The 26,279-nt window shown below is 41.4% G+C and overlaps 1 protein-coding gene across 9 annotated transcripts in view; it reads right to left on the bottom strand.

Annotated features, from left to right (window-relative positions):
- WDR20 (WD repeat domain 20) overlaps positions 1-25,986 on the bottom strand; it is a 62,040-nt gene extending 36,054 nt beyond the window's left edge. For 8 of the 9 annotated variants that reach the window (XM_061181282.1, XM_061181275.1, XM_061181276.1 and 5 more), the window contains exon 1: positions 25,723-25,986. In XM_061181282.1, coding sequence (XP_061037265.1) covers positions 25,723-25,971 — 249 coding nt within the window. In that variant the 5' untranslated portion in view covers positions 25,972-25,986. The remainder of the gene's footprint in view (positions 1-25,722) is intronic. The other variant, XM_061181279.1, reaches the window with a different exon arrangement.
- Between the last annotated feature and the right edge of the window lie 293 nt (positions 25,987-26,279).

The raw sequence follows: 26,279 nt of genomic DNA, 5'->3' as shown, positions 1-26,279 counted from the left end.
AAAGAGCCTGCCACTACCTGTAGTCTGTGAACCTGGACTGGCTCCCAAACCAGGGGAAAATGGCTCTTAAAGGACAGCATGGGGGTAACTAGTGAAATGTTAATGTGAACTGCAGATTAGATCAGTTATATTTAGATTCTGATAAATGTACGGTACTGGGGTTATGTAAGAGAAAATCTTGTTCTTGGGAAATAGAAACTGGGGTTTATATGAATAAATGGACATGATGTCTACAAATTACTCTCAAATGATTTATATTATATATGTACATACATACACATGGAGGGAAGGGAGGAGGAATGGAGGAGAAGAGGGGGAGGGAAAACACAAATGATAAAACAAATAGGCAAATTTTAAATAATTAGTCCATCTGAGGGTTCTTTGTACTATTATTGTCATTTTCTGTAAATGAAATTACAACCAAATAATTTTTTATTAAAAAGAGATTTAAGAGGCATGGACACTAACGGCAACGTGTGGTCCTTGTTTGGAAACAAATTTAAATGAACCAATTACAAAATTAATCTGAATAAACTGATTATGAAACAACACTTATTTGTGGTAGTGGTTACATGAATCTACACGTGGGATAACACCGCATGGGAACACCGCACGGAATATACACAGACACACACACACACACACACACACGAACCTAGTGAAATCCAGATGCGCTCTGCAGACTTCACCAATGTCAATTTCCTGGTTTTGATATTATACTATAGTTATGCAAAATATTACCATTTGGGGGAAACTAGGTGAAGGGTACATGGGACCTCCTTACACATTTTTTGCCAGTTCCCATGAATCTATATTTCAAATTAAGAAATAAATAAAATAATTAAAAGATCCTTATGTATCAAGAAACCAACTGTAAAAAATATTTATGAATCTGTCAAAGAACAGACTTTGATCAAATATAAATTTTTTACATGTGAAAATATGGTTTTATTTCTCCAGTCTATGTATTGTAGAAAAAGTACAGAAGAAAACAGATGATGTTTGGGGTTGGCTTTAATATAATGCAGTAAGGGTGAGATAATAGATGAAATGAGACTAGCCATATGTAGACAACTGGCGAAGCCGGGAGACATTCTCTCTACTTCTGTGTAAGTTGTAAATTTTCCGTAATTAAAAAAGTTTCATTCTGTTTGAGATGTATATGTTTGCAAAGAGAACAATTTGAAAAGATATTCAGTAAAGTATTAAAAGTGGTTATTAAAGGGGGGGGTAGTACTTAGATGACAATTTTTTGCCTATCTTAATTTCTAACTTTTCCTCAATAATTATATATTACTTGTGTAATTTTTTAAATAGAAAAAGAAGAAAACACAGGCCAAAAAACCAACTGAAACTATTTGAAAATTATTCTGGTAGTTTAAAAGCATGTCATGGCCTAGCAGAGAGTCACAGGAAAATATATGCCTTGTGAACAAACAGTAAAATTCACCATAAAAGGAAGCCTACGGTTACACGAAGTAAATGTATGAGCAGGGATGATATATCACCAAGAGGTGATGATATATTCTGAACTGGCCAAATCATAAGTTTCACACCAATTACGACTGCTGGTGTCTGTTATTTATGTTTCTGTGGCACCAGTGATGTCACTCAATGAGATGAGACAGGACAGGAAAATTCTTTAAAGAAGCCAACCATTCAGGGGACAGATAAGGAGGCCGTGGCTGGTTCTATTGTTCCACTCTTCAAATAGTACTACAGTGTGAGAAGCATTCACTGTGTGCTCCTAATTTGCTACAGTGGCAAATACAGATAACTTTTCCCAGAGTCCTCTTTGGGAAATTCAATCTGCTCCAAGTTTACTTCCAAATTTTGCCTCTAATGTAGGTCTAAAATTGAATCCCCATCTTTCTCACAAGAACTGAACTGCGAATTTATCATCAACCCCATGCTTTTCTAGAGATTCTAGGCCCTAAATTATCCTCAATCCAGAAGAAATAGCTAAAATGGTTACACAGTAGAATTTCTCCTTTGGTATTCGGCAATATTTTAACATTTAAAATCTGGAGGCCTGAAATAAAAATATTAGGCTCAAGAGGGACAGTATTGTATTTGTAGTCTCCATGGGGACAGTTACTGCATTTTAAATGTAGGTTAGCAGGCCAACCAGCCGAATAAGCAGTTTCAAACTGAAGCCTGAAATCAACCATAATCCAAAAGGTAGCACTTGGCGACAATCGCACATTTGCTTCACTCTAAGCACTTATCATTCATCATCTCACATAATAAAACATACATAATTAAAAAATTGCTACTAGCTTAAAAAATTAAATATGAAGCTATTCACAAAGAAGTGGACTGAAGAAGCAACTCATTTCCCAGCATGAATAATTCTGTAACATATCTCTATAGACAATGGTCTTATGTGAACATAGGTAACCTAAGTCTCACATTCACGGAATCAGAAGACAGACAAACAGAGCTGGAGCGGAGCTTTAAAAAAGTCACATTTGCTCTCAAGATGTTACAACTTAAGACCAAGGAAGCAAATTGTCTAAAATCACAAAATCAATTCATACCGCAGCTGAACTGGAGCTCTATACCCAGTAAACTCAGGAAAGGCACTAGAGTAGCCTAACCCAAAGCCCTCATTTCCGTCTCCTTTCCTTTCACCTGTGGTCTTCTTGCTTCTACATCAGACGTAACAACTAGCTGTCAGAACTTGAAATTATATTATTTATAACACAGAGTGAAGAAATACACAAGACTTCGCATAACTCATTAAGCTTAGCATAAACCAAATGACGCTCATTCAGTTGGCACCAAGTGCCAACTGCTGCGAGCCTTCTCCAGGCTGAGAAGGGAGGAGGGAGAAAGGGAGCTGCTCGCCTCTTGATAAGTCAAAGCTCTGGAGCTGCTATGTCCTGAGCAACTAAGGCCAAATCCCACTCCCACAGCTCTTTCCAAAGCCCCTGACTGTCTTCCAGAAAATCTTCCCTCTGCAGCCAAGCCAAATGCCCACTAATAAAATTCTGGCCAGCAGGGATGTACCCAAATTTTGTATGCAAATACAAGAAGGATGGCAGAAATAGGCAGCGATTTTAAGCTAGGCTGCATAGACACTGAAAGCTAAGAAATGCAGGCCAGGAGCTCAGCTTGGTGGTACACATGGTTATGACAAAGGCTGAGGCTCCACATACCAGCAGGTCCCATAAGCAGCATTTATAAGTTTATAAGTGGCCATAAACTAAAAGGCAGTCTTCAGGGTGGTATGGAAAGATCTCATCTCTCCCCCATGTAGAGTACTGCCGCTAGATCTGTCTTTAAATTAGAAGAGACACACAATAACACAACATCCCCATATTTTCTTGTTGTCCACAGCAAGTCTGAGTGCTTGTGCTGTTCTCACAAACTTCTCAGACCTCAAGCACATACATGCTTGTCGGGCGGCGAGAAACCACGGCACACTCAAGACCCCAAAGGAGGGAGAGCATGGCAAAGCACAGAGAGCCAGCCAGGGCCTGTCCCGGTGCAGGACGAGGCTGAGAAAGGCACTGTGAGACTGTTTTCAAGCCTGGTGTGTCCCATTCCAGAAGGCCACCTGCCTTCATCACAGGTCTTCGGCCTGTGTCCCTAGCAAACACCTCAATTATTTGACATTTTTGAAGGGCCTAAATTATTTCTCTATGGAAGGTCACGCATCAATCCCATCCTCCACACAGGTCCTAATGCAGGAAAACAAAAACACTGAATAGGGTACCATTTCAAAAATGTAAAGTGACAGGTTACAGAGAAAGCTCTGGCTGAAAACCTACATTACACTTTGAGGAGTGATTAGGAGCGCAGACTGTGGAGCTAGGATGCCTGGGTTTGATTTGGGTTCTGCCATTCCTAGCGCTGTGAGCTTGGACAAGTTATTTAGCTTTCCACACTACTGTTTCCACAAAATGGGGAAATGGGGATAATACAATAGTTCCTACTATATACAATGTTTGAGGATTAGGGAGTTACAATATGTAAAGCGACTGGAATAGTGCTCACTCAAAAAGCTACCTAAGTATTAGCTATTATCATTATTAAGTAAATAATATCAATTCACATTTGATACATGCATTCAAACCAAGAAGTACAGTGAGTAAGCTTGGAAATAAGCACTTAATTCCTTGTAGGAATTTTAAAAATAAATGTATTTTTCTACTCAATTGCCTGTCCAAAAATGTGTTTGGAGGGGTGGGGGTTTGGAAGTGAGGGAGCGAAGGTCAAAGAGGTGAGAGGAGCACACAGAGCCTAAATAACAAGGCCTCTCCCCTCACCAGAGACGGCAGCGGTCCCCTGGGTCAAAGCGGCACTCAATCTGCTAACACGTGTTCACTTCACTTTCCTAACACAGCTGGACTAAAGCAAAGCCAGCAAAATTACTTCTCCCAACCAATTAAAATTTTTCTAAATTCAATGTAACATATTTTTTTAAGTTGCAAAAATAATACAGGTGCACAGGCCAGAGCTGTGTCGTATACCAATTTATACCTCAACGAAAATACAAGTTGATTTCTGAGACAAAAATACTGAGTAGCACGTATAATGCAACGACTAGATGTGTGAAAATACAGAGGCTGGGCTATGATCTCAAAGTCTCTTTTACCCCCCAATTCTCTGATACACTGTTAAGTAAACGAAGATAAAGAAAAGGAAATAAAACAGTCTGTGTTTCTATTAAAAAAAAAAAAAAGCTAGAAGGTTGTTGCTTAGTAGATTGGGTTAAGAATGTGAGGGGAGAAGTCCAGAAACATGGGCATTACAACCATTTGTTATATGACCGCATGAGAGCCACAGACTCACATGTGCTCTCGGGAAGAAGGTTTTATGTGAAAGGCAGTGTGACGTGCCAGAAAGGACACAGGCTTAGGAGTCTGACAGACCCACTGAAATCTCACGCTGCCACTTACCAGCTGTGTAGCCAGCCGCCTTGGCAAGTTACTTCATTGCTCAGAGCCTCCCCTTTCTCATCTATATATCAAGTGGGAAACACCACTCCCTATTTTGCAAAGTGTTTGTGAGGATGAGACAATGTATGTGAAAGCACCTAGTTTAGTGCCCAGCACCGAGGAGGTGTTCAATAAATGATAACCGTGATGATAAACAAATTAATCAATGGCTATTAATATAATCCACAAATTAAATGGCCAATAAGCTTTAACTGAGTGTTAAAGCTATGAGGAAAGCCCTGAATTAGATCCCATAAGGCAGTGGTTCTCAAACTTTAGTGCATCAAGGACTTCCCTGGCGGTCCAGTGGTTAAGAACCTACCTTCCAATGCAGGGGACGCGGGTTCGATCCCAGGTCTGGGAACTAAGATCCCACATGCCCTGGGGCAACTAAGCCCACGCACCACAACTACTGAGCCTGCGCACCTCAACTAGAGAGGAGCCGCGCGCCACAACGAAGTTTCCGCATGCTGCAACTAAGACCCAATGCAGCCAAATTAATTAATTAATTATTTTTAAAAACCACAAAAAACAAAACTTTAGCACATCAGAATCGCCTGCTAGTTAAACAGCGTGCTGGGCCCCACCCCTGGAGTTTCTGACTCAGTTGGTCAAGGGGGAGGGCAGAGATCTGCATTTCCACAAGCTCTCAGGAGATGCTGATGCTGCTAGTTGAGGGCCACATGTAAGAGAACCTCTGCTGCAAGGGAAGCAGAGAAGGGAAGGGAGAAGAGGAACCCTTCTGTTTTTGAAAATGTGACAAATCAAATATTTAGGCAATGGTCTAGTTGAGCAAAAAGGTGTGGGATGGCACTTGAGAAAAGACCAAGACAGACAGACAAAACAAGTGTACAGGGGCAACAAGGTGTCAGCTTGGCTAGTTAAGTATCTCATTACGAGAACTGTCAGAAAGATTTTGAAGAGGCCATTGGTAGGCTAACTTTATTACTAGGCTCAGCTTGGATTTTTGATAGTTTAGTAAAGTGAGCCATTACAAACCTTGAAAAAGTTAACCACATGGTGAAAATGGCAACTTCAAGCAGAGATGCAACAATAGGTCAGGCCAGGCAAGGTGGCACAGAAATAGGAAGAAAAGAGCAAAAGTAGTGAAGGACCACCACTGAGTCTATGCAGGTGATCCCAAAGCATCCTCCATCACTTACAGCCAGGACCTTCAGAGCCTTCAGTCCAAGAGATGATCGCCCATAAAGGGAGCTTACTAGACATGAGAATCAAGCCCCAGTAAACCCTATTTATTAACGTGGCACAGCCATGCATTAATCAAGGGAGCTAAGAGACCTCAAACACGATTCACTCAAATGAGAGGGTAAAATCTCTTATTTCTTTAGTTTTATATCATTTACTAAACATGTTCCTTTAGTGTAGTACATAATATTTATTAGCTATCATTATACCTATTATTACTAATCTTTTTTTTTTAACACCTTTATTGGAGTATAATTGCTTTACAATGGTGTGTTAGTTTCTGCTGTATAACAAAGTGAATCAGCTATACATATACATACATTCGCATATCTCCTCCCTCTTGCATCTCCATCCCACCCTCTAGGTGGACACAAAGCACCGAGCTGATCTCCCTGTGCTATGCGGCTGCTTCCCACTAGCTATCTATTTTACATTTGGTAGTGTATATATGTCCAACTAATCTTAATCTTTATTTACCAACTGAAAATCCTACAAAATTTATCTCAAAACAATGCTCACCAATAGACTATACTTCAATCATTATTTTTAAGTCAATATTCGTAAGATAAAGACAACTACAACTTGGGAATTCCCTGGTGGTCCAGTGCTTAGGACTTGGTGCTTTCACTGCCGTGGCCCAGGTTCAATCCCTGGTTGGGGAACTAAGATCCTGCAAGCCACGCAGTGCCGCAAAAAAAAAAAAAAAAAAAGATAACTATAACTTATAATGAAAAAATACACAGGACATCATGATCTACTCAGAGTTCAGCAGAAAACTGCTGACAGATTATTTTCCACGTAAGACATAAGAAGTAAAAAAATGCTAAGATTGTTGTAAAAAATAATAATAATAAGGGGTGGTTGAAACTCCATCTCACATCTTATTCCAGAATAAATCTCAGCAGTATCAAAGAGATGTCAAATGTAACTAATGAAACTTCAGAAGTACAAGAAGAAACCATGAGGATTTTAAAAAATAAAATTAGAAGGGCTAATAAGTATGACCCCAAACCCATAGCCAAAAGGGAAAAGACTAATACGTTTTCCCCTAAAAAATAAAATTTCTACCTAGGAAAAACCACCACAAGCAAAATCAGAAAACAAACGACAAATGGAACCAAATGTCTGCAACTCAGATCACAAATTAAGGGCTAATTTACATAAAGGAGAGCTCCTACAAGTAAAAAAAAAAAAAAAAGAAAGAAAGACCAAAATCCTAGTAGAAAAATGTACACAGGATATTGACAACTCACAGAAAATATAAATGGCTCTTAAATATATGAAATGACGCTTATATCACTTTTCATTTATCAAACTGGCAAAGATCAAATAATAGCACACTGTGCCAGAAGTATAAATTGGTACAACCTGTGTAAGATAATCTGTGTCTATCAAAAGTACAAATGCACACTCCTTTGACGCAGCAATTCCACTCACAGGAGTTTATTCCTCAGATACACTAGCAACAGGGCAAAGTGATATATGTGCAAGGTCATTTACTGCAGCACAGCCCGCACCAGCTAAAGACTGGAAACAACTTCAACGCTCATCAAAGAAGGAACTATCGCACAGTCATACAATGCGATATTGTGCAGCTGTTCACAAAATAAAGAGCTCTTTACACACTGATGAAGAATAATCTCCAAAATATATTTTATAAAACAAAACAGAAATAAGGTACAAAACAGTACAGATGCTAAAACTTACATTTTTTTTTAAAGGAGGGAGGAATATATCTGTGATTTTATGTGTAGAACCATAGCGTGTCTCTGGAAATATACACATGAACATAACCCTGGTTACAGGGTGGCTACGGGACAGGGTATGAGAGACGTTTCATTGCATGCCATTTGAACTTTGAACCACATGCATGTATTACCTATTTAAAAAATACAATATACCTATGAGAAGTCAGAATACCTATGTTCTTTTTTAAATTTTTACTTTATAGTGGAGTATAGTTGATTTACAATGTGTTAGTTTCAGGTGTACAGCAAAGAGATTCAGTTTATATGTATATGCATATATCTACTCTTTTTGAGATTCTTTGCCCATTTAGGTTATTACAGAGTACTGAATAGAGTTCCCTGTGCCATACAGTAGGTCCTTGTTGATTATCTATTTTATATATAGTAGTGTGTATATGTTAACCCCAAACTCCTAATTTATCCACCCCCCCCCCACCTTGGTAAGCATAGCTTTGTTTTCTAAGTCTGTGAGTCTGTTTCTGGTTTGTAAATAAGTTCATTTGTATCATTTTTTTAGATTCCACATATAAGTGATATCATAATATGATACTTGTCTTTCTCTGTCTGACTTACTTCACTTAGTATGATAATCTCTAGGTCCATCCATGTTGCTGCAAATGGCATTATTTCATTCCTTTTTACGGCTGAGTACTATTCCATTGTATGTATGGACCACATCTCCTTTACCCATTCATCTGTCGACGGACATCTAGGTTGCTTCCATGTCTTGGTTATTGTGAACAGTGCTGTTATGAACTTTGGGGTGATAATACCCATGTTCTAAATGAAGATTTTCTCACTAGGTTACCTGAGATAATAAGTTCCTTCCACTACGCACTCAATACTTACTGAGTTCTACGTGTGTCAAGCACTGTTGTAGGCACTGCATCCCAGCAGGGAAGACAGATAAACCCTCTCGTAGACTTAGGAGGGATGCAGCCAGTAAACAAATAATCAAATGAGCATCAGAGTGGAAAGGGCTATGAAGAAAATTCAGTCAGGAAAAGGGAGTTGTGGGACTGAGGTGGAAGGGTGATTGTAGAGCCTTTCTGGGGAGAGGTATTGGAAAGCTTCTTTGACAGGGACACACTTGGGCAGAAATATGAAGCAGTGAGGGAGCCAGCCCTGTTGGCTGCCCAGGGAAAGGATTCTTGTCAGAAGGAATGCATAATGCACGCAACAGCACGCATAATGGCTCTGAGGGTGGGACGTACTCCCCTTCAAGGAGGAGAATGGAGGGAGTGAGAGAGAGTGTGGCAGAAAATCTCACGGTGGGGGGGGGGGGGGACACGTACCAGATCATAATAAGGAATTTAGGTCTTATTCTAAGTGATATGGAAAAGCATTAGAAATTTTTAAAAAAATATTTATTTGGTTGCACCGGGTCTTAGTTGCAGCAGGTGGACTCCTTCAGTTGCGGCATGTGGGCTCCTTAGTTGTGGCATGCATGTGGGATCTAGCTCCCTGGCCAAGGACTGAACCCGTGTCCCCTGCATTGGGAGTGCGGAGTCTTAACCACTGTGCCACCAGGGAAGTCCCTAGAAATTTTTAAACAGTGGAGAAACGTGTTGTGACCTATATTGTTTAAAAGATCCCTCTGGCTGCCATCAGGAGAAGAGACCGGAAGAGGCAAGGGTAGACGCAGGGAGCCCATGGAGCTCACTGTAACAATCCAAGTGAGAGACGGTGCTTCCTCAAACTAGCAAGGCAGTGGGGTGGAGGTGGGAAGTGATCAGGTTCTGGATATAATTTAAGGCAGCGCCAACAGGCTTCACTGAACGGTTGCAAGTAGACTAAGAAAAAGAAAGAAGTCACAGGTGACTCCAAAGTATTTAGCCCAAGCAACTTTTTACAATGATCTAATAGGTTCATTTAAAAAAAAAAAGTCACACCTTCATACAAAGCTCAGCTACTCTAAAATGGGTTATAAATACCATCAACAGGGCTTCCCTGGTGGCGCAGTGGTTAAGAACCTGCCTGCCAATGCAGGGGACATGGGTTCGAGCCCTGGTCCGGGAAGATCCCACATGCCATGGAGCAACTAAGCCTGTGCGCCACAACTACTGAGCCTGCGCTCTGGAGCCCACGAGCCACAACTACTGAGCCCACGTGCCACAACTACTGAGCCTGAGCACCTAGAGGCCGTGCTCTGCAACAAGAGAAGCCACTGCAATGAGAACCCTGCGCACCACAACAAAGAGTAGCCCCCGCTCACCGCAAGTAGAAAAGTCCACGCGCAGCAGAGCAGCGAAGACCCAATGCAACTAAAAAAATAATAAATAAATTAATTAATTTTTAAAAATTAAAAAAAAAAAGATCCCACGAGCCGCAATGAAGATCTCCCGTGCCGCAACTAAAGACCTGGGGCAGCCAAATAAATAAATAAATATTTTAAAAAATAATAATAACATGGAACAGGGACTTCCCTGGCTGTCCAGTGGTTAAGACTGCGCTCTTCCAATGCAGGGAGCACAGATTTGATCCCCGGTCGGGGAACTAAGATCCCACATGCCACGCGGCCAAAAAATAAATTAAATAGGACTTCCCTGGTGGCGCACTGGTTAAGAATCTGCCTGCCAATACAGGGAACACCGGTTCGAGCCCTGGCCCAGGAAGATTCCACATGCCACGGAGCAACTAAGCCCGTGCACCACAACTACTAAGCCTGCGTGCCACAACTACTGAGCCTGCGTGCCACAGCTACTGAAGCCCTCGCGCCTAGAGCCCATGCTCCGCAACAAGAGAAGCCACCGCAATGAGAAGCCCGCACACTCAGTGAAGAGTAGCCCCCTGCTCGCAGCACCTAGAGAAAGCCCGCACTCAGCAACGAAGACCCAATGTGGCCAAAAATTAATTAATTAATTAAAATAAATAAATAAATGAAAGTGTGGCTCAAAAAATAAATAAATAAATAATAAAAAATTTTTTAAAAACACATGGAACATTTTAACTAGGTTACAAGGAAAAAGATCATTATGTTTCAAGTAACTGGTATCAAAAAAACATATTCTATGACCATACCATGTGAATAAGTTAATCAATAACAAAACTAAACACCATGAATAGAAACAAAAAAATGCTTGTTCAAAAATTCAGGGTTAAAGAGGAAAATAAAATGGAAATTACAAAATAGTTAGATCTTAATGACAATGATATTACCACATGTGTAACATACGGGTGACTGTTAAGGCAATACGTAAGAGGGATTTCTACAGCCTTGAGCACATCATTAAAAAGCAAGAGAGGCTAACAACCTATGTTTTCAATTCAGAAAGCTAGAAAAAGAACAGAGTAAATCTAAAGAAAACAAAGGAAGTAAAGATAACAGATATTACAAAACAGAAAACAAAGAAACAGCTGATTCTGTGAAACAAAATTTTAATTGACAAACTCTTACAAGTCTGCTCAAGAAAAAATTAAAATATGAATGAGGGGTGAAGCTCAAGCTGGTGACTGAGGCCAGTAGCTGCCTAAGAATGGCAGAAACATGAGTGTCCCAGTGACTCCACAGCAGGTCCCTCTGCAGAGGGGGCCACAGTTCCAACCCAGAGATGGCCACATACATGATGGCAGACAGATGGTCTAGAAAGCAAAAGACAACAGGAGCAGAAGAAGGAACTGGCAAAAGTCACTATCAAGAAGGAAGCTCTAGAGCTGACAGTGACAGAGACGGAGCTTTGCTGGAGCGCAGGCAGTGTGAGTTTTAATTGCCCTAACAAACGGATGTGTGCTTTCAGGGGAATACCCACTGGATTAATTTGTTGCAATAAATACTTTTTCCTTTGGGGCGGTGAGAAAAGGCACAAACAAACAATTTTAGGTACAAAAGATACAGATACAGAGGAGTATCTGTACTCCATATAATGGGAGTAAGAAAAGAAAAGGGAACAGGACTGAGCCACAGGGAAATCCAGTTAAAGACTAGGTAGAGCAGAAGAACGGACGAAGGTGAAGTAGAGGGTGGCCAGAGGCACGTGCACCAGAGAGGGAGAAAGGAAGTCAAGGTTAAAGTGTCAGGACAAGGAGGGTTTCAACAAAGAGAAGATGATCAGCTGTGTCAAATGCTGCTGAGAGGTCAAGGAAGCTGCGGGCTGCATGGCGTCCAATGAATCCGGCAGCCTGACGCTGAGTGGCCCGCATCCTGAAGAAATCAGAGCAGTGGGAGGCGGGGACACACTGGAGCGGGGGGGGGGGGGGGGGGAGGCAACTGCTGCCATCGGAATTAGTAACTGCGGAGCTGAAGCCATTTCAGCCGATGACAAGACCCAGAGTGTCACTAGAGAAGAGAGCGCCAGAGGTGGACTACAGGAGGTCACCGGGGGTGGACATGGAAGACGAGAAATCGAGGTGCCAAGGTGTTTGATGGGTTATGCAGTGGACACGAAACCACCCAGGATGGTGGCAGGAACTGGAGCGGAGAGGAAGGCTGTGAGGCAGGTACCAAGGTGTTCAATGAGCAGAGGCGGCTAGGAAGTTGGCTCATGGCCATGAGGAAGGAAGAGGAAGGCGGCATGAGTCTAAGGGCAGAGGCTGCAGAGGGGCGCCAGGAGCGGTGGCAAATGGACCTACGCCTAGTCTTAGTGCTGCTCACCGTGCAGCGCGGCAGTCAGGACTTGGCGGAGCCTTTCCAGCTCAGCCCACACCCCACCCTCTGAGCTCTCTGGGACTGCAAACTGCGGCCACACCAAGGGAAGTCCTGAGCGTAACAACCACCGATTTTTAACTAGCTGAGCTAATACCGCCCTCAGTCTTGCTAGCTACACATACACCTATTCCAAAATCCAGAGGGCGAAAAAGATGTAAGGAGTTGTACAATTCCTAGAATTAAGTGGGAAGTAAGAAGGGACTGGAAGGGAGAGTTTGAGCACTTTTTTCCAGGACACCAGGATAAGGAAGATGTCGCTTCTGAACAAAGCTGGCACCAGGCAATCAAGACACCAGACGAAGCTGCCTCCTGGGTTAGCCCAGAAGAACTCTAACAGCACAAGATTCGAGGCTGTGACTAATTTCTAAGAGCCTCTCAACCAATGAAAAGGGGCTGGCAAGCCTAGCTCTGTGAGCTTTAGTAACAAACACTAACCATGTTTGTCTTGTGACAGGGATTTTGAGAGATTACTGAATTTACTCCAATAAGTCCTTAGGGGACTCTAAGTTCAACCAACTCATTCATTTAAAATCAAACACAATATGCCTACTATGTACAGGCACTGCAATGGATATAAGATGAATAAGATGATTTCTGCCCTCAAGATTCACCGTTCCATGGAGGAGACAAAGATTCAAACAAAAAACTCCAACACTGTGAAAAGGTGGGAGGACATTCATGATAGTCCAACAGCAAGAGCAAGGGAAAGAGAGGTTTCTAGAGCCCGAGAAGCACCACACAGCCCAAGCTGTGCTCGGTGTGCAACTGCAGTGAGCTGCATTCCTTGCTTTACTGATTCATCTCACCACGAGCTCTTCTCTTGAGGAACGAGCTGTGTCTACTATGCCTGGGGCCCCAATACCTAACGCAGTGTAAGACCTTCAGTGTAGTCTGCATCTCTTGGTTGCCCACCCAGTATTGATCTACAGATCTATTCTCCTGTCTGGTATCTACCCACACTGCAGCTCCAGCATGAGCTCCAGAGCAATCAGGATATCAGATAGTCCAATCCCCATGCTAAAGGTGTGGGTTAGTCAAGACTCCCGGTCAAACACTGCAAATTTCCTTGGCCACAAGAATGGGCTGGTAATCCGGTTTGGGGTAATGAGTCAAAGGAGGTTTGCTGGGGGCTTCTATGAAACAATCTTCTTTATTCTTCCGAGAAAGTGATTAGAAGAACTGTTCATTCTCATCCTGGGTACTGGCTCTCAATGTGGTCCACGTGGCACAGAAATGTGAAGCCTAGCACCGCAGCACTATTCTGCCACCGAAGACAGGTTGATACACAGTAGAAAGCAAAACCCGGAGACTCTCAGCAAAACAGAGCTGGTGTCCCAATCAATCCACATCTGAACCCCACCTTACCTCCAGAATTTTCAATATCATAAGCCAACGCATCCCCTATAAAGTTTAAACTTGTTTGAGTTGGGTTTCCTGTTACTTGCAAACCAAAACATACCTAACATTATAATATATTCAAGATATGCTAAATCCCCAAACCACTAGTGAATCGCTGCCCCCCAGCTGCTGTATAGCACATTCTAATGTTCTTCTCTTGCTTCCAGAAAAGTCTTTGTTAAGCCTAAATTTTAAAATGTAAATCTTTTCCCTCTTATTTAAACCTTGGAGAAGGGCAACTGGTTAACACCTAAATAATAAAACTGTGGCTCAAAGTTATAAAAAAATTATAAAAGGAAATTTACAAATTTATAAACTTAACTATAAAAATATGAAACTTCTTCATAGCAAAAACAAGCAAGCACAAACACACATACACATGCACACCCCTAAGCAAAGTTACAAGACAGGGGACAAACTGAGAAGAAAAAAAATCTGTTAATTCATTACCACAAAGGACTCATCTCCCTAATGTATAAAGAGCTCCTTAAAAACAAAAAAAACCACCCAAGATGTCCAAAAACCCAACAGAAAAATGGGTAAGGGATACGAAACAGTTCATAGAAAAAGAAATACATTTCACTCTTAATATATAGAAAGATGTGCAACCTCACTTAGTACAAGGAAAAAACAAACTTATACTAATTTCTCACCTATCAGATCAAATGCAAAAGTATGGTGACACACTGTTGGTGAGGCGGTGGCTGTGATGCAACACAAATTAGTACAACCCCTCCCTGTGGAGGGCAGTTTGATGATATCTATTGAAAACATATATGCATTTACCCTTTGACTCAGCAGTATCTCCTCTGGAAATACGTACTACAGATATACCTGCCGCTGTGCAAAATAATATATACGCAAAGTTATTCACTGCAGCATTATTTGTAATTTAAAAAATATTAACAGTCGAGAGTCATCTGGTTAAATAAATTATGGTACATCCACAGCATGGAGTATAAAGCAATTATAAGAAAGAGGGAAGAAGCTCTCTATTTACTAATATGGAAAGATTTTCAGTATATACCATTCAGCAGAAGAAAACAAGATGCAAAATACCACACACAGTATGCTCCTTCAATTCCTTCAAATCTCTGCTCAAATATCATCTTATTCTTATAATAAGAGAAGGATGAGTCAGAAACAAATAAAATGACTATAGGGAGAGGAAGGGAACTGAGTGAGGGGTCGGACAGAAATGGAAACTAGGGGTCTCTGAATATTACCTTGTTTCATAGTTCCGATGTTAGAGCCACATAAATGCTTTACATAATTAAAACACACAAAAAATGTATTTTTGACAGCTTTATAAAGGTATAATGATATACAAAGAACTGCACATGTTAAATGTGTACGATGTGATGAGCCTGGACATATGCAAGCACCCATGACACCATGACCACAATCGAGGTAACAGACATACCTAACACCTCTCAAAGTTCCCTTGTGTCCCTTCATTTCTGTTTTCGTTTTTTGTAGTAAGAACACTTAATATGAGATCTACCCTCTTAACAAATTTTGATGTACACATACTGTACTGCTAACTACAGGCACTATGCTATACAGATCTCTAGAATTCATGCATCTAGCATAACTGAAACGTACACAAAATTAAACTCTAAAAAGATCTCTCACGTACTAAAACTGGATTACAGTAACAGTTGCACGACTCGGTAAATTTACTAAAAAAAAAAAAATGAATTGGACACTTACAATAGAGGGCAGGAAGGTACAATAATTTGACTGGATTAAGTCTGAAGAGGCAGTAAAAGAGAGAAAGCTGTAAAGACCACCGCCTCTCCAACTTTAGTGAGCACATGAGTCAGCTGGGGACCCTCCTAGAAGGTGGATTTGGATTCAGTAAGTCTGGAGTGGGGCCCAGTTCTGAACTTCCAACAAGCTCCCAGGTGACGACGCTGATGGTGCTTGTCTGTGGACCACACTTTGAAGGGTCCAAACTACTAGAGGAGCTTTGCTCTAAGCAGCTGCTGAGAAATGGGGCAGTAGCTGCCCCAGGCAAAGGACCTGTAGGGAGTGGGTGGGGGCCAGAAAAGGGTTCTCCCCTTCTTTCTTAAGATGGAGGGAATAACAACATGATTGCTGTAAAATTTGATTCAGTCAGGGCTAGAACAGAGAGTGTGTGCAAAGGAAGTTAAAGCGATTAGCCACCGCATTTAAGACAGGAGTGTGCTGGAGAGAGCAGTGGGTGGCAGGAGAACTGAAGGAAAGTGATGAGGGTCCAATGACAGGTGGTGGTGACACAATCTGATAGCTTGAGTCCTGAAAGAGGGTAATACACTAGGAATCTTGAAGGAGAATAATACACTAACATAGTACATCACCTCAGAAGTAGTACCAAAAGAAAGAAAATACATTAAAAAATATCTTAAAAAAAATCATACTGAAAGTTTGAGAAGCTAGGATATAGCCAACAGTTAAACGATCACCACTAAGGAAGATAATCTTATCCTCCCAAGACTTGCACAAGCTTCAACCCTCACAGAGCGGCTCCCGACTTCCAGGAGGAGCCACCAAATGCCACATCCTTAGGCCTTGGGCTTCTAGTTCCCTGGTTCAGAATCCTCTCCCCCTCAGTGCACCCACCCATAAGAATTCAGTTCAAATGTCACCTTGTTAAAACCTAAGTTCCCACTGCATTTGAGACAAACAAACATTACAATGTAATCAATCATCTGAACCAAAAGGAACACAGAGTCAATCTGGTAGAGTAGTTCTTGTATTTCTCCCTCTATTTAGCACAGCAAGGGCAAAGAATGATGAGGAGGAAAACGAAAGGAAGCACATGGCACAACCAACTCAGAATTCTACATATTCAACTGCTTTGGAAAATATTACACCACCACAAGCACCACAAAGACCTCTCCACGGAGCTAAAAGTTTCACCTGACAGAAGAAACCAGTTACCCTCCTCGCATTCCATCACACACATGACACAAAAGAAGGTAAGCCAAGACATCTAATCAGGGTGCTGAAACTTTCTGTGCATGGACTCCTTCTCAAAATAATGTTTTTAAATACAAAAGATTACAAAGGAGATCAATTATATTAAAATACAGTTGTACTACATTAAACAAATTTAGGATTTTTTAAAGTTTATTTCACATTGAATAACAGGTTCTAGCAGCAGATCCACTAACTACTGTAATTTCAAAGCAGTGATGAGTACAAATGATATTTGATATGTCTGCAACAACCATAATGTGATATGCAAACATCTGTGATTTTCACTGGTAATAAAGTCACAGGTCTGTTACTACTGTGATTTGTTGCCTATATTCATAATTGAAGAACATGTTAAAATTCAGTTAGAAGTTCAGTTAAAAATAAGGATGTAAAATATTTCTTTCCATCTAGGTTGACATACCTCCTAAATTCTAATCAGATTAAGAAGTCCTAGAGAATTCCCCGGCGGTCCAGTGGTTAGGACCCGGTGCTCTCACTGTGGAGGGCCCGGGTTCAATCCCTGGTCAGGGAACTAAGATCCCACAAGCTGCATGGTGTGGCAAAAAAAAAAAAGCCCTAAGAAGTGAATACTGTCTAAAATAGCAGACACCGTACATCTCACCACTATTTACTCATCCATCTTACCACTGGACTGTAGTCACCTTAGGCCAGTGACTGTCTTATTTGTCTTTGGGCCTATAGGTCCAATAAATGTTAGGTGGATGGACAAGCCATTTATTATTCTACTGGACTGTGAACTCCTTGATGGCAGAGACTCTGTCTCAACAACAATATAGAGCAGGCACTCGAATCTTGATAGAATAAATGAGTGTGTGGATATCTTGTCTCTTTGGTTAGAAGATAATCCTCTTAAGGTCAGGGATAATGTCTTATACTTCTTTGATTTCCCATAGTCTAGTATACTGCTTTTCACATAAAACCACTCAAATATCTATTAAATGAAGCATTAAGACATGACAGAGCCTCTGAAACGAAGCTCAAAGTAAGCAGAGAATGAGCACCTGTACCAGTTTTGCTGTAGCAGGAAAACAAAAAACACACACAGCCCAACAGCGAGCCGGCTGTGAACCAACCAAAGGAGAAACAGCTTAAGGTCACAGGGATAACCTACAATGTGGTTACTTGAAAATACATTAAAATATTCCTATTCTTACTTTAAAATATAAAAACCTTAAAAATTCCTTCCTCGTGAATGGTTCTTGCTTCTTTCTCATAAAATCTACAGTTTCAAGTACATTTTCCTACTGCTACAAAACAAGATAAAATGTAGCACAGACTGACTTGGCCTGTTTTTAGTACAATGTACCCTACTTTTAAAAATTCCATATTACAAAATAGAATTGACAATGCAAAACATTACTCAGTTTACAAATTACCAATTGGAAGAGAAGCTGTGAAGTTGAGAAAAATGCTAAAAGAGTGGGGGGGAGGGATAAATTGGAAGATTGGGACTGACATATACACACTACTATACATAAAATAGGACTTCCCTGGTGGCGCAGTGGTTAAGAATCCACCTGCCAATGCAGGGGACACGGGTTCGAGCCCTGGTCCGGGAAGATCCCACATGCCGCGGAGCAACTAAGCCCGTGTGCCACAACTACTTAGCCTGCGCTCTAGAGCCCGTGACCCACAACTACTGAGCTCACGCGCTGCAACTATTGAAGCCCGCGTGCCTAGAGCCCGTGCTGCGCAACAAGAGAGGCCACCGCAATGAGAAGCCCGCACACCGCAACGAAGAGCAGCCCCCGCTCGCTGCAACTAGAGAAAGCCCGCGCGCAGCAATGAAGACCCAACACAGCCATAAATAAATAAATAAATAAATAAATCTATATTAAAAAAAGAAATACAAGGCTACCCATTTTGAAATTTACAAAAATGTGATCTGTACACAACATTTCGGGACAAATCATCTATTTGAAATCCAACCCAAAATTCTTCCACTAGGCAGAGAAATACCTCTTCATTTCACCTTTACTCCTTAATTCCACCTGATGCCTATACTGCTTATGCCATGTGCTGAGCACACACCTTCTACTTTACCTTACAATTATCAAGACAAAAATACAAGCTCCTTACAGACAGGGAGTGTCTTAATTTACCCTCACATCACCCACAGCAGACGGTAGTAACTTGCATGTAACAATTCAGCAATAAACACTTGATGAATGAGGATTACTTTTTTCAAAGCAAGACGCATCTTGCACTCTATTATGAAAAATAGATGCCAAATGTTCAGAGGATAACTTGTCATTGATATTCTGAATTTTAAATGTCCTGAAAATTAAAACTGAGAATGTCTGCCAATTTATTTCTATTTTTGATATCTATTCCTAAATAAACAAATAGGACATTTCATATTTCTGCACAAACTAACCTAGCTGAAATATAAATAAAACTTTTCTCTAAGACATCAAATATCAGACTACAAAAATCTTTACATTTATTTTTATTAAAAAAAAATTTTTTTTTAATTTATTTATTTTATTTATATATTTTTGGCCACACTGGGTCTTTGTTGCTGCTCACGGGCTTTCCCTAGTTGCAGCGAGTGGGGGCTACTCTTCATTGCAGTGCATGGGCTTCTCTTGTTGCGGAGCATGGGCTCTAGGCACGCGGGCTTCAGTAGTTGTGGCACGCGGGCTCAGTAGTTGTGGCTCGCGGGCTCTAGAGCGCAGGCTCAGTAGCTGTGGCGCAAGGGCTTAGTTGCTCCGCAGCATGTGGGATCTTCCCGGACCAGGGCTTGAACCCGTGTCCCCTGCACTGGGAGGCGGATTCTTAACCACTGCACCACCAGGGAAGCCTTACATTTATTTTTAAAATAAGGTTCTTTAGGCATATAGCCAAACTAGTCAGTGACAAAATCCACTAACTATGTTTTGATTCTTGCTCAAGTTTTCTACCAGAGCACAATAAACAAATAAAGGCACTAGATGATTAACTCAATGTTAATAAATATAGGTGACAAGTCGCTTGAGGGCAAGACTTTGTCTATACCCAGCATCTAAAACATATCTAGTACCTCATATCTGGTAGGTGTGCCCCACAAATATTTGCTGAAAGAATGACATTCATGACTAGCTCATGGATCTCACTGACACACTCTGGGAGCTTCTTACCATTGCTTACATCCATCCATGGAGTCTCTCAAAATCTCATCACCATCCTCCTCTTCAAGGTCAAGAGAACCAAGGTATCATATGAAAGTTTCTCAAGCCTGCCTTAAGGGATAAATTAACATGCTTTTCCCTCAGTATAGAAGATGCTATAGTCAAATAACTAAATGTTTATATCAATACTTCAGAAGTCATTAAGTGGCCCTTAATGGGGAAAAACAAAAACAAAACAAAACAGATTCCCATCCAATTCCACATATGCCCTACTAAATTAAGTACAAAATTTCTTAAAGTAAATTTGATATAAAAAATTCTAGACTTCTAAGCCTTTTTCTAAATAATAAATGGAGAGCAGAGAGATGTGAAAATAACAAATGGGGAGAAGGGTGCGAACATGATCCTCTCTGGAGCAATCCAGTATCTAAAACTAGTCTGTGGATAAAAACCTTTAAAAGGCATCTAGTTCACCCTCCCACACAAAGCATGAATCCCTCAGTCACCAACAGGTAGTCCTGCAGTCTCTGATAAAGAGACAGAATATTTCCTATACGGAATGCTCATTCTCTCTCAAGTCAACCCATTACCCTCCTGGATAACTCCAGCTCTAAAAATATTCTAGCTGCTATTTTTTTTTTAATTTTTATTTATTTACTTCTTGGCCGCATCTTGCGGCATGTGGGATCTTAGTTCCTGGACCAGGGATTGAACCCGCACCCCCTGCAGTGGAAGCGCGGAGTCTGCTTCCACTGGACCGCCAGGGAAGGCCCTTTAGCTGTTATTCTTAACTGAACTTCTGGCCCCAGCTTCATCTCAGCCTGGTGAGTACCCAAGCTTTTTCTAGCATAAAGACCTAGAGTCACTATGTGTTCAACTTGCTTTCACAACACACCTCACTCTTCCCAATTCCCATTCAGAGAAGCAGGAAAAGAATCCAAGACATGAAGACATCTCCCCAGTACAAAGATGAATTTTCATTTAAAAATTATTGAGCACAGAATTATACAACCTTAAGAGTTGAAAAGGCCTTGGACACCATCCAATTCTACCTTTCATCTATTGTAGGAATTGCTTCAATCTCTGGACATTTGTACAGAACATTTGTGGCCTAGAATGTTAAGATGGGGGGAAAAAAGTAAAGGCTCTTTGATTTGAATGTTAAGTAATTCTGAGTATAGCTTTAAAAAGTTGCTTGATTCAATTAAAAAAAGGTGGGGTCATGGAGGGTTAAATTAGGAGTTTGGGATTAGCAGATACAAACTACTATATATACAATAGATAAACAACAAGGTCCTACTGTATAGCACAAGGAACCATATTCAGTATCCTGTAATAAACCATAATGGGAAAGAATATGAAAAGGATATGTATCTATACGTGTAACTGAATTACTTTGCTGTACACCAGAAACTAATGCATTATAAATCAACTATACTTCAATAAAACAATTTTTTTTAATTTGAAAAGTTGTTTGACAGTCCATAGATCTGGTAGGTAACATGGTTTGATAGAAGTAGATCAAAAGTAATCCGCACCAGTTGTCTACTTTCCACTACTTCACTGTCTCTTGCTACATAATTTCCCAGTTATAAGAAGCTAAATTTGTTACCAATAATTTTAAATGTCTTTTGGGAATTCCCTGGCAGTCCAGTGGTTAGGAGTTTGTGCTTTCACTGCCAGGGGCCTGGGTTCAATCCCTGGTTGGGGAACTAAGATCCCACAAGCCATGCAGCGCAGCCAAAAAAAAAAATTTTTTTTTAAATTAAATAAAAATGTCTTTTAAAAGATGTGAGCTATTAAAAATACCTGTTACTTTTGGGCCCGAAATTGAACAGATTTTTAGCTCCTAAAGATCTTTTTAAAGTAAGACATAGATGGACAGAGACGGTTTATCCAGTCATTCACTCAACAAATTAACAGTAGGGGTCTACTCTATGCTGGATGCTGTGCTGGGCACTAAGAAGACAGAGAAAGCAGAAAAGACATCCTATTCTAAGGGAGCTTTGTTTACAGAAGAGACAGAGAATTACAAATTGAGAAAAGTGCTAGAAAGGCAAAGTACAGGATGCTATAAAAACGTGTAACAGAGAAAACTGATCTAGCCTGCGAATTCAAAGGACATGCTGAGGAAGTGATGTTTAAGCTTAGATCTGAATGGTGGCCATTTGCATTTATGTAAAAACAGATCTCCATAAAATGAAAGGGTTGGTACAATAAGCCCAGTACCTTTGGCATCTTTATCCTAAAACCACCTCTTTTTTAAAAAGAGGAAAGCAAAGTATGCTATAAAGAGATCTGAAAGCTAGTAGCTGAAAGTTCTTTGGGAGGCGGGGCAGTGTCTCACTCATCTTTGGTTACCCCACATCCCCTTGCCTAGTATAATTATTACCATAGTAGTCACTCAAATCTTTGCTGAAATGCTGAGTTCACCCTCCGTATTAAATCAATGTTCATATTATTTTTAGCTCAGCAAAACAAATTCACAAAACTAGATGTCCTCACACAAGAAACCCTACTCCGAACTTCAGTTTTGAAAAGAAGATGCGTGATGAATTGGGAGATTGGGATTGACATATATACACTAATATGTATAAAATGGATAACTAATAAGAACCTGCTGTATAAAAAAATAAAATAAAATTCAAAAATTCAAAAATTCAAAAAAAAAAAAAAAGAAAAAGAAAAAGAAAAGAAGATGCTTTCATCTACCTCACAGGATTGCAAGATTCAATGAGATAACACAGGGTAAAACGCTGGGGTAAATTCTGAAGTGCTTGGAGTATTCGGTTATCTGCGTAACCAAAAAGCTAGATCAGTCTCTTCTCACTAAGACAGTTCTTTAGATTCAGTTGTGCTTCTTTACCATGAATTCTTTACCATGAGAAAGAAACTGCATCACAGGTTTGCACACGCTCTCTTGGCTCAAGAAAGCCTTGGCTTTCTCTGAAGGGTGAGACTCCATAAACTGAAGGCGCCTTCTAGCTCTAGAAACTGACCTGTAAGTGTTTTAAAGGGACGAAGATTACACTCCTTAGCTTAGATTTTAAACTACCTCCTAAATCTGGGATTAAGAGATACAAATTATTATGTATAAGATAGATAAGCAACAAGGATATATTGCATAAAATGGGGAATTACAGCCATTATCTTATACATTTAATGGAGTATAATCTGTAAAAATACTGAATCATCATGCTGTACACCTGAAACTAATATCATATTGTAAATCAACTATACTTTAATAAAATAATAAAAAGACCTAGTTTCCACTCATTTCACCTGCAGATTTAAGTTGAATGTATTCATCCAATTTAAACCTTCTGAATGTTCTAAATAATCTGATTAATTGTTGTAAAACTTTATATGCCCCAAAGAAAAAAAATTTTTAAAGAGTCAAAACGACCAAATGTCAAAAACGGATTTATAACTCCTAACCCCAAAAAGTAAAATTTGGTTTTTCGATTAAGGAAAAGTATCTGCTCTGTTTTAAAATCAGAAAAAAAGTCACAAAAACAATCACTTGTATTCAGAAATAACAAAAAATAAATGCAAACTCATTCATGGAAACCGAATTTTTTAAAAAATTACAGTGGCTAGGAGACAGTTGAAACGTCCACCATACAATGCAAATGTATCTACAAGATACTACCACATGAAAATGAAACTTTACAAAAAAGTTAATGTGCTCAAGTAAATTATGCAGCTGAAGGCAAATCTACATGTTTAAGATTTGTCTTGTTTAAAATAATTTTTTGCTGTAGCTTTGAAAAGCTCTCCTAGTTTATCCTTCATTCAATAGTATCCCACTAAAAAAGGACACTATTATGATACTTCCAGGCAAGAGACATGTTTTTATGATGCAAACCAGAGCTACCAGATCCAGATAAGGTTTGCCACTAGAATGCTTCAGAAATACTATACTTTAATAGAAAACTTGTTTAAAAAGGTAACATCTACACTAGTAATCGTTAATATATTTAGCTTTTATGCACTTTTAAATTTTTATGTAAATCCATTTAATAACTTAAAATTCTAAACTTGTTACCAGAGAAAAAGCTGATCATTTCAGTCCTTGTATCAATGTCAAGATAGCAGCTCCTGTTTGACAGATGCTCTTAATGACTATTTTAACTATATTTTACATCTACTGAGTGTTTCGGGGCTTTAAAGTTCATTACAGTCATTATGCTATTAATCACAACGGGTGTACCACAATATTCTCTTTCTAAAGAGCTGCAGATAGAAGTTAAGTAACTCTTACAAGGTCACGGAACAAGTCAGTGACAAAGTTGGGGACAGGACTAAAACTTCAGCTCCTAGACTACTCACTACTTCACACTTTTCCAATTCCGAAAAAGTAAAGTCAAGCGATTTACTTTCAGTAATTTATAACAAGATACCTCAAACACAGTACTACACTTATCATAAACACTAACAAAAAGACTCCCCTCGAACAAATGAGACAACTTGTTACATTTAGATACCACCGTCACATCCCTAGTTCTTGTAACCAAGAAAAAACCTACTGCTTCTGGATATAGTAAATCCTGGAAAATGTCCACCCTTCAATATATACAATTTATTTTCACACTAACTGACTATTTATAAATTAATCTGTTATCACCTTCTCCCACACCCACGTACTGTGGAGGGCATTAATTTCCTCACTCTTCCAAGAGTCAACTCAAAGACCACATATCTCAGAAGTAAGCAGTTCTCAATGAGAACAAAGTTACATAGCCAATGAAAGAACAGCTCTAATAAGTTGCTTCTTTTTAAGAGATATTTTTAAAGGATGATTACATGCTTGACAGCATTACTGTTAAATCGCCCGCCAAGAATAATGGTTCTTGTGATGTAGCTTTTAAGGCATATGCCTCCCTGTTTGGGACACAGTCTGACTTGTTGGACAAGACTGATCTGGGCACGCTCACACACAACCCCTAAGAACCAGCCCAGTCCACTGAAAACATCTTCTGGACCTCTTAACTGTAGGAGTACTCAGCCCTTCCCATACCTATGAGGGACAGGAGGACCCTCTTTAACATTCTCTCAGGAGAAGGTTCCCTTCGAGGAGGCAGTGACAGCCGTCCTCCCTCGGATGTTTCTGGAAACAAAGTGCTAACACCAGAAGGAGAGGCTCCTAGGAAGTGTCAGTGTGGCAGCAGGTGGAGTAGCCCTTCGTGCCGAGCAGGTCCTTTCTGACCGAGTCTCAAGTCCTCCGCTTCCCAGCCCCGGTTCCGCCTTACAGATCTTCCCAAGCCGCCCCGCGTCCCTGGTCTCTAACCCAGAGCGAGACTCTCCACCCTCCTGGGAGGCGAGGCGGTCTCAGCAGACCAGACGGCCACCCCACCTCTTCCGGGGACTCGCAGGCCCGCTCCCGGGCCGTGTCAGAGCCTGACGGACCCGCAGGGGCGGCAGCCGGCCCTTTCTGGGGCCTCCCAGCCGGAGCCCCGCACCCCGCGGTCCCGTTCCACCGCCCCCCACCCCGAAACACCACCGCCACCACCCTCCTCACTCCCGCATCCCCCTTCCTCAGGAGCACTCCGGTGGAGTTACCGGCCCACTCAAAAGTAAGAGCGACGGCCAGCCCGTCGGTCACCCTGGCCCCCGCTGTCACCGCCCTGCTCCTGGCCTCTGCCCACGCCGCTGGCGAGCCCCGGTGACGCCCGGGTCGGTACCTTGCGGACCCCCTTGTAGATATAGAAGTAGAGCTCCCGGCCCACATTGAAGCAGAGGCGGTCGCCGTTGCCAGACTGGTCGTTGAGGTTTACGAAGGAGACGCGGACAGGGTTGGATCCCTGCGAGTTGAAGGGCACCCGGTTGGGCCGGCTGTACTCCGAGTGCGGCAGCAGCTTGTACAGACCTTCCCGGGTGGTGAACTGGGTCTTAATCTCGTTCATCTCCTTCCCTCCTCCCTCCGTCGCCATCTTGGAAAGCAGCGTTCATCCTGCCCTAAGTGCCCGGATCACGCCCACCGCGCAGGCGCCGTCCTGGGCTCTCGCCCTCCCCCCCGCCCCTTCCTCCTGGCCCCTCCCACCCGCGAGCCGGCCCCGCGGAGGCCGGCGAGGAGAAGGGGCGGGCTTGTTTACGGCCCGACTGCGCAGGCGTGCTCACCTGGCGCGCTCCACGCTGCAGGGCGTCAGCAGGCTCCTCCCGCGGGCGGGGTCTCCGGGCCACCCCGTTGCGGCGCAGGTGTTGCTGTCCGGGGTCCGAGGGCGGCCTAGCGGTGCCGCCT

This window comes from Eubalaena glacialis, chromosome 2 (genome assembly GCF_028564815.1).
Source record: "Eubalaena glacialis isolate mEubGla1 chromosome 2, mEubGla1.1.hap2.+ XY, whole genome shotgun sequence".
NCBI lineage: Eukaryota > Metazoa > Chordata > Mammalia > Artiodactyla > Balaenidae > Eubalaena > Eubalaena glacialis.
Note: the sequence above shows the minus strand (reverse complement) of the source record. Positions and strands in the feature narration are given on the sequence as shown.